Below are 9,397 nucleotides of genomic sequence, written 5' to 3' on the forward strand. Positions count from 1 at the left end.
TACATAGATAGTACATAAATAGTACATAGATAGTACATAGCTTTTAAAATTTGCATCAAATTTCAAGACTGGTTGACGTTTTTCCTCACTATAACTCATTTTTTGTAGCCATAGACCTGTTCATTTTGGAACTAAAAAGCACTTGTTCATAACTTTAGTTTTAAAAAAGTAATTAGAAAAATTCTTATTGATTTTTGCTTGAGAGAACCTTTGAATCTCTCTTTGTCGTTAGAGCAATAAGTACAGGGTGTCCCACAAAACATGACAGTTGGTGAATCGTGTAAAATATCTTTTTCCATAATTTGATGGATACTAAAGAGACTAATACAATTCATTATATTGTGCAGTTATATATTAATAAAATTGATTTCACAGTAAAATATATATATATATATATAAAATATATATGAGTTAAACATTTTTTAAAAGAAATAAACTGCAAAAAGTCTTTAATATCTAATACAGTATGTGGAAGAAGACATTCAAAACTATTCACCAACTATCATGTTTCGTGGAACACCCTGTAGCTGATTTTAGGGATTCAAAGCTTTGATTGGTGTTCTACACTAGTTAAAATGTTATATGTATTTTAAAACACCAAATATCTTTTTTTGATAGGGGAGAGCGGTGGACAATTGGTGAAGAGATTTGGTGCGGAGTATTCTTCACTGTTGTTGGAATTCTTGGCTTTATTGCAGCCAGGTAATTAAAGGAAGCCTTGTTGGTGTAACAGCAAGGTAATTAGTGGAAGCCTTGCACTAATAAAATCAAGGTAATTATTGAAAGCCTTGCATTAGTAAAATAAAAGTAAAAAAGGGAAGCGTTGGGAATGAAAACCAACGTAAATGGTGAGAGACTTTATAAAAAGAAAGTTAGTGGAATCATCGGAATGCCTGATTTAACATCTGTATTTCAGACGAACGACCGCTTGTACTATAACTCAATTCTTGGTTTTCAATATTATGGGTTCTATTCTCGCTATTGTTGTTATATCATTGGCAGGTTAGTGTTATGTTACAGTGGACCCCACTAAACTAGAGACTTTACAGACGACCTGAAATTTATTCTGGATACAGTAAGAACCATAAAACTGTGGAATGTAAAGACGACTTTTAGACTCTAGTTATGATTTTAAGCATTCCACGGCAATTTTGCAGCGTGCTCACAGACCACTTCACTTAATCAATGATTTTTGAGCTATATATATATATATATATAGTAGTTTATAAAGTACACCTATTTGTTCTGTACCGACATCAAATACACATATATATTGCTGTAATGTCGTCTTCTTCTTCTTCTGACTCTATTATGATGATTTTTCTGTCGATAAATGGGGAAAATTTTCAAAATTGGTCGAATGGGTTTCAATCATTTTCATTCATTTCCTGATTTCAGCAATTAAAACTGCAAGTGAGGGCCAGGACCATGAAAGACAGATAGAGTACCACAGGTTGATTTTTAATATTTAAATATTAAACATTTTCAAATTTTTCCTTACAAAAATAATTGCGATTTTTAATTTTTAGGGATGATTTGAAGTATATGCAGAGGTAACATGAATATAAAATTTAATTCAATTTAAAAAAAAATCAAATTAAACTTTTTTTAGTGAAAACTACAACTGCACAGAGAAAGTAATTTATCAGCAGCATTTAGTCTNAAAAATTTGAAATCTAACAAGATCAATTTCCACATAAAGACTTTTAAAAATTGGTTTCAGTAGAGAATTGTTTACTGCTTTTCTAAGGACATGTATTATTCACAATTCAATAAAGAGCTTAAAAACTACAGAAATAAAAGATTGAAAGATTTATTTGTTTGCGAAACAATCTGTAATTTGTTTTTCATGAAGTCAACAGATGTAAGGGGTGGTGGACCGGGGACTTTATTTAATGAATTGGAGAGAGTTCACTAAATTACCTATTACCGGTTCGACTATCTCTCTTGATTACTGGCTCAAATCTTGAATCACAGATTCAAAGTTCAATTACGTAGTTGAATGACCTCGCAATTCATCAAATCTGGTCTCGAGTATTATTATTGAAACTATTATTAATATTATTATTATTACTATTATTATTACTATTATCAATTAATGATACCGGCCAACTTTCTGAATAAGTGTTTGTTATTGATTAGTTGATTGTTATTATAGGAGGGTAAAATCAATATTGGAGGAAGAAGATAAAAAAATTGCGAATTCAGAAGGACTCGTTGGATTCCTCGTCTTTCAGGTACCATGGAAACCATACAACTCTGGAATAGGAAGACGACATTTATGCTCAAGTTATAATTTTAATTACTTAAGCGAACATGAAATACATCAATTGTGCAGTGTAAACAGACGTCAGATTGTAAATATCTCTAGATCTCTATCTACAGGGAGGTGTGGTCATCTTACACATAGATCTAAACTGCTATAAAAAGTTGCATCAATTTTCAAAACTAGGTCAACTGCAGGTCAACTGTAGGTCGACTGTAGGTCGACTATAGGTCGACTGTAGGTCAACAACTGTATGTCGACTATAGGTCGACTGTAGGTCGACTATATGTCGACTGTAGGTCAACAACTGTATGTCGACTGTAGGTCGTCTGTAGGTCAACTGTAGGTCGACTGTAGGTCAACTGTAGGTCGACTGTAGGTCAACTTTAGGTCGACTGTAGGTCGACTGTGTCTGTAGGTCGACTGTAGGTCAACTGTAGGTCAATTGTAGGTCAACTGTAGGTCGACTGTAGGTCAACTGTAGGTTGACTGTAGGTAGACTGTAGGTCGACTGTAGGTCGACTGTAGGTCGACTGTAGGACGACTGTAGGTTGACTGTAGGTTGACTGTAGGTCAACTGTAGGTCGACTGTAGGTCAACTGTATGTCGACTGTAGGTCGGCTGTAGATTGACTGTAGGTCGGCTGTAGGTCAACTGTAGATTGACTGTAGGTCAACTGTAGGTCAACTGTAGGTTGACTGTAGGTCAACTGTAGATCGCCTGTAGGTGAACTGTAGGTGAACTGTAGGTCAACTGTAGGTCGACTGTAGGTCGACTTTAGGTCAACTGTAGGTCGACTGTAGGTCAACTGTAGGTCGACTGTAGGTCGGCTGTAGATTGACTGTAGGTCAACTGTAGGTCAACTGTAGGTCGACTGTAGGTCGACTGTAGGTCGACTGTAGATCAACTGTAGGTCGACTGTAGGTCGACTGTAGGTCAACTGTAGGTCGACTGTAGGTCAACTGTAGGTCGACTGTAGGTCGACTGTAGGTCGACTGTAGGTCGACTGTAGGTCGACTGTAGGTCGACTGTAGGTCGACTGTAGGTCAACTGTAGGTCGACTGTAGGTCAACTGTAGGTCGACTGTAGGTCGACTTTAAAGTCTCGGAACGCATTGGCTTTTAGTGGTACTAGGCGTGTAAATTTTAAAACTATAAAGGACTTGATTATAGCTTTAGTGAGAAAAAAATAATTGGCAAAATTCTCAAAGATCTTTTTGTAAGAGCTTGCAACCTTTGAATCCTTGAATGCGTTATTTTTGAAAAATACTACATATACAACCAAAAATATCCTTAATTTTTTTTAATAAATTTTACTTAAATTATGAATAAAATAAATTTTGTTTAGATAATTATCGGAGTGGTTGAGTTTGTAATTACAATAATCAGTGCTGGAATATCCTGTAATGCATGCTGCTGTAGTCCTACCGTAGACAGTACAGCAGTCTATATACCAAAGGAAAAGGTTAAAATTAAAAATATTTTAAATACCTTTGGCAAAGGTCAAAGCCGAGTATTCATTGTTTTTAGGACTCAATATCATTTTAAACAATAAAATGTTTGTTTTTTTAGTTGGAAACGGGTGAAAGTGTTATTCATGTTCAAAAGGAAAACAGTTTTTTGATTATTAAAGAAAAGAACTTATTTAGACCAAATTTTGTGGTTTCTTTGAAAATATTTACTAAAAGAAAGAAATTATGTTTTTATCACCAACTCAAATTTTCTTATCCCTTTATCTTTACAATCTGTTGATGTAGACCTTTAATATTTCAAACTTCGAATATTTGATCTAACAGTATTCATAGTTTAAAATATCAAAGAACGACATTGGGTCGAAAAGAGAGATTAGAAAATCAGAGTTTGTGGCAAAGGCAATATTCCTTTACAAGATGACACAGAAAAAAAACATTATGAAAAAAGCATTATGTTTGCTGCTTAATATTGAGTAAAAACTGTTAAATCAGGAATATGGAGATAGAAACAGGTATAATGAAGACGCTCAGGGGAAACAATACTCAAGAATAAAATAGTTTTAAAACTAACCAGATTTGTCAGGAGTAACATACTTCAGAAGCAAATAGTTTAAAACTGAAAAATTTAGTCAGTGGACACAATTCGCAAGAATAAGATAGTTTTAAAACTGACAAGATATGTCAGGGAAAACAATAGTTTCAAAACTGAAAAGTTCAAGGGAAACATACTCCAAAAGTAAATATTTTTAAAATGATAAATTTAGTCAGTAAAGACAAGACAATACTCAAAAATCAAACAATACTATGAAAATTAAATACTTTCAAAACTAACAAGATTTGTCATGGGAAACTATACACACGAATCAAATAGTTTCAAAACTGGCAAATCTATTTAGGGTAAAGAAAAAAAATTAATTGTTTCAAAAACCACTTTTCGAAACGGATAAATCGGCGAAAAAAACCCCAAGAATGTAATAGTTTTAAAGCTAACAGTTTCCTTTGGGGAAACAATACCGAAGAACCATATAGTTTCAAAAAATGCAACACCCCAATAAAAAAAGAGTTTAAAACATATGTTGAAGTTACATTAATGTTTGTATTCAGTTGTATTGTAATATTTTGAACCAATTGTTGCCGTTTAGTGAATTCATTTAAAATATAAAAAACTTGTTTAGTATTTAATCTGATATTTACCATAAATAAATATTAATTTACCTAGAAGGGAATGGTTCATTTGTTGTACTGTCTTATTTTGCTGTCGTGTGTACATAACTTGCTTAAAATTTGTACCAGTACAGTACATCAAATGGATCGAGCACTCATTGAGGTGAGTTCACATAACTTTGGCAAAAAAAATGTTGTTAAATTTATGTTAATCGCCATTGTCTTTTAGACTCGATGTTTATTTTTAAAAATAGGAGAATGCCAAAGGTGCCATAAAGTAAAACCGGGTTTGTTTTTCTCAGGCAGATAATTTTGAGAAGCCATAAAACCCATGATTCAATTAAGATTTTTACTCCGAATAACATAAATGTAGGTCATTCATAAAATTTTGGATCATATTTTTTTTGCTCAAATTTAATTTTAAAATGCTTTTTTTACATTTTTGTTTTCGGCGTTTAATGCCTTTTAAATTTCATGAACACTGAATTTAAATTGATTTTTCTTTATGCCAAAAATAAACTCTTTGTAAACACGTATTTGTTAGTGTTGTATTTAATAATCTAGAAAAATAAAGTTTATGAAAAATAAGTATGTGTTTTTACATTGTGAAATGCAAAAAAAAATACATTTTTTAGAAGACTTAAATCGTTATTCTTGGTTCCTGAAATGTCAGAACCCAAAAAATTGCCTCCATTAAAAGTTTTTGAGACTTTAATATCTCCAGCGATGGAAAACGAAAAATATGTGAAAATGTTTTACTGCTACGAGAAACGAAGAAAAATTGTTGAAGGAATATTATCATTTCAGTTTGACAACTAAAGTAATTATATTCTAATTTTAGCCTTAATTTGAACAAAATCATGTAGAAAAAATGAAAAGAAAGAATACTGAATCTGTATTGTATAAATTCTAGTTTTTATGATACCTGGTTCAGTCCTTTTTCTTATGTTGCACTCCTGTATGCCGAGTCCATTAGCGCCTGATCCAATCAGGGTTCAGTCATGTGTTTGTTGTCTATTCTGAACCAATAGAAATAGGCGGTAATATCCGTCTTTCTATCTATCTAATTATCCAATTAGAGATATAAATACTTCAATCGGCGCTGAACAGTAAATGGAAATATTTACTTCTACTGAAAATATAGTGATTGATGACTCTCTTAGTTTAAAATTGTTGATTTCTAATCATATATTAAACAAATATAAGACCATTTCTATGACCAAAGACAATTTTAAACCTCAGAATTACAGAGCTTTAGGTCGTCATTAGAGTCCCATCATTTTTGAAAATGCGCGAACTTTTTTGTTATTGTTTTATATTGTACAACGAGAACATACTCACAGATAGAGCCACAATTTAAATAAATTCATTAAATAGAAGCTGAAAGCCTAGTTTTAGTATAATTAATGAATTTCTGAAATTTGGAACAAACTAGAGATCTGGGACCAAATTTATAAATTTGAGAAGTCGCTGAACATATCTACCGCCGCCGCGGTTCAAATCCCAGATTACCATCCTCATAAATATGTATCTTTTAATAAGTGATTCAAGATTTGAGCCGGCGGTAGGCAATTCAGCGACCTAGCTCAAATTCATTAAATTAGGTTTTGCTTAACTTCCCAATCCCTAACCCGTGTAAATATATAAGATTGAGATATTGATTGAAAGCAGACGACATTTACAATAAATAATCACAAAACCTCGTTGTCATAACTACCCGTCAAATCTCTTAGAATACTTTGTGTACACTGTTTACTATTAAAAGAACAATAAGCTTTATTGCAAGTGACCCGCCATGAAAAGATGGTTTTGCAGATTTAAAACCGCATCATTTCAAGCTTTGTCTTATTAGCTGTAGGAATTAAATAATTTAATTCATAGGGCTAATAAGACAAAAATATCAATGTTTATAATTTGATTGATTGATTGCACATTTCTATTCTAAAGGAAATAGAAATTATTAGATTTAAACATTTTTATCAGAGAAATATTGCTAGCGCAGCATTGTGCATCAGGCATTGTTAATTTAGCGTGGAGGGTCATTTGAAATTACATTAACAGTCTCTTTAAGAAAACAAACAGTATCTTATTAATTAAATGTATAATATTCTTATATTATGCATTTACATAACAAACATAGGGTTAGGAAAATAGCTTCTATTAATAGCTTTCAAGGGACAGTCCATGGGCGTGTTTTAGATTAACAATTTCAGGCAATTTCAGGCAATTTCAGGAAAAATATGTATTGGCGAAACTGGTCAAAGAAAATTGAGCCAATACATATTTTTCCTGTGGGGCCCTACTAAAGAAACCAAACAGCTCGATATAAAATGGAGTACCGTCTGCAAAGCATGTATAATCATATGGTAGGGCGAACCGCGTCAGTTGTCTCTCCCTTCTATTCCTTGCTCCCTGATATAATAGGAATATTTTAAAAACATCTCTGTACATTTATATCTTTAAAGATGAAAAATGTCGTCTTATGTGCAATCTATCTTTATCTATGATTGCGACACTTTAGAGTTGGCGGAGTCTTACAAATGAATGCAATTCTTCATAACTGTCTAGTTCTATGTATTACGTTCTGAGCTGGAAACTTTTTTAGTGTGGATATCGAGATCAATACTTGATCTCTTGTTTTTGTTAATCTGCAGATTAATTTAATCTTACATTAATAACCAGAAAACTATCTAAAACCCAATCAATCATAGCGTCGTTTGAAGAAATCGAACAACCAATCAGAAGCCAGCAAATTTTGATAGGAACCCAACAGAGATATCCAAAAGAGAGGACTAAGCAGAAAATTAAAAGTGTTTACGTTCATATCGAGATTAGGCGAACAGGATTAAGGGTATCCAATACAAGAGTTTTAAGCTTTAACTTATTCTATTAAACAGGAAACCATAAAAAATATTAGATATTGTCACTTTCTGCTGAATCAGAGTCCGAATTCAATGAATTTGAGCCGCGGCCTAAATCCGCCAAAAATCGGTTTGATTGAGCGCCGACTTAAATCTTAAAACACTGAATACAAACTTAAGTGGAATCAACCATATTTGAGATGCGTCTCAAATTTAAGCCGCGGCTCAAATTCTTTAAATTCGGCCTCAGAGTCAATTAAAAATGTTAACTTTTGCTGTGCATTAAAAATAAATATTCCGAATTCATGTGATACCTTTACGAATTTGAAGTATACTAGGCTTATGGGACGCTTCGTGCCCATATTCTATTTCAACTTTTAATTGTGGCTTTATCTTTGAGCATCTTCTCTTTAAACAGTATAAAAAAAAACTAAAAAAATTTGGAGAAATGAGGATCGGAGGAGAGGGAAAAAGGAAAAAAGAATGGGGTACTTTTGATTTTAGGGGAGAAGATTGGAAGAGTATTCACCAGCACAGCTCTGCAAAGCTATGAATAGAAAAATACATCTTTCCAAATCACAGGAAGAGAAGAGGAAATCGATTATTTACATGAAAAAAATTTCGAGTTGAAGCAATATAATTCGTGACAGATGGAAAATTTTCTAAAAATTTATTCACGAATTTTTCCAGCTTATAAGATTTTGTCTGGTTTGGATCTAATAATGGTGTAAGCATATTTTCAAATACNATTATTATTATTATCATTTTATTATTGTTATTATTATTATTATTGTCCCCAGAATTAAAGTAAAATAATTGATGACGTACGGGGGTGGCGATTATATCAATATAATGAAGACGACTTTGCATTTCAATATTGATTTATTTCTAGGTTGTAAGTAGCATGGATACACATTAACATGGAAACAAAGAGAAGATGTAAATTACAAAAGTTTCTTGTTAATTACTTGCAAACTTGTAGTTTAAAAAAATTAAAACTTTTAAAAAAGTCGTCTTCATTATATTGATATGATCGCTTACCACCGATGTACATTTGAGGACAATTCTAATTTATTTTACCTTAAGTTGAAAATGAGATAAATTTTGATGAGTAAAGAACTAATAATAGTCACCTAAATCTCTTTTAATTGTTCAGGGGTTTGATTGGGTAAATTTTAGAGTAACTATAGAATTATTGTTATATTATATTTTTTTTGATTAAAGCATTTTTTCCGAATTCCGGAAACAATTCCTTAATTTTAAAGAAAGTGCGAATGCATTGATGATTAGATTGTATCATTCTGTAGATTTAGGTTTATTAGTTGCCCCGAATTACGAAGATATTGCATTTTTAATATATTTTCTTATTTCAGGATTTGGACTGGAAAGATTTGAATGCGACTGACCCCGAATTTGTGAAATCTGTTGAAAAATGTGAAGCTGTCCGTATAGACGATATCAGGTACTTCACAGGCGGGTTAAGTTGGAAGAGATGGGGGAATATCTCCCCCAAAACCCTCGAAAAAACTGGGAGACTTCTCATCCCCAGGCACAAGAAGAGAGTGGTGTCAGCCTCGCAGCTTCTTACATCTTTTAATTTCGATTTTTAAGAACGAAATTCTAAAAATTAGGTTG

At 32.5% G+C, this 9,397-nt stretch overlaps 1 protein-coding gene and 1 long non-coding RNA gene across 2 annotated transcripts in view; both read left to right on the forward strand.

Moving 5' to 3' along the window:
• The window catches only part of LOC111711268 (uncharacterized), a 17,103-nt gene extending 7,713 nt beyond the window's left edge, over nt 1-9,390 (forward strand). Inside the window, exons 11-16 of the mRNA XM_023485569.1 lie at nt 619-702; nt 917-1,002; nt 1,399-1,453; nt 1,530-1,553; nt 1,613-1,649; nt 9,133-9,390. Coding sequence (XP_023341337.1) covers nt 619-702; nt 917-1,002; nt 1,399-1,453; nt 1,530-1,553; nt 1,613-1,649; nt 9,133-9,372 — 526 coding nt within the window. The 3' untranslated portion in view covers nt 9,373-9,390. The remainder of the gene's footprint in view (nt 1-618; nt 703-916; nt 1,003-1,398; nt 1,454-1,529; nt 1,554-1,612; nt 1,650-9,132) is intronic.
• On the forward strand, nt 2,106-3,879 carry LOC111711269 (uncharacterized). Its single transcript, XR_002767213.1, has 3 exons — nt 2,106-2,237; nt 3,614-3,730; nt 3,838-3,879. It is a non-coding gene; the product is annotated as an uncharacterized LOC111711269 (long non-coding RNA).
• Nucleotides 9,391-9,397: the final 7 nt, after the last annotated feature.

Source organism: Eurytemora carolleeae, unplaced genomic scaffold (assembly GCF_000591075.1).
Source record: "Eurytemora carolleeae unplaced genomic scaffold, Eaff_2.0 scaffold1101, whole genome shotgun sequence".
Taxonomy (NCBI): Eukaryota; Metazoa; Arthropoda; class Copepoda; order Calanoida; family Temoridae; genus Eurytemora; species Eurytemora carolleeae.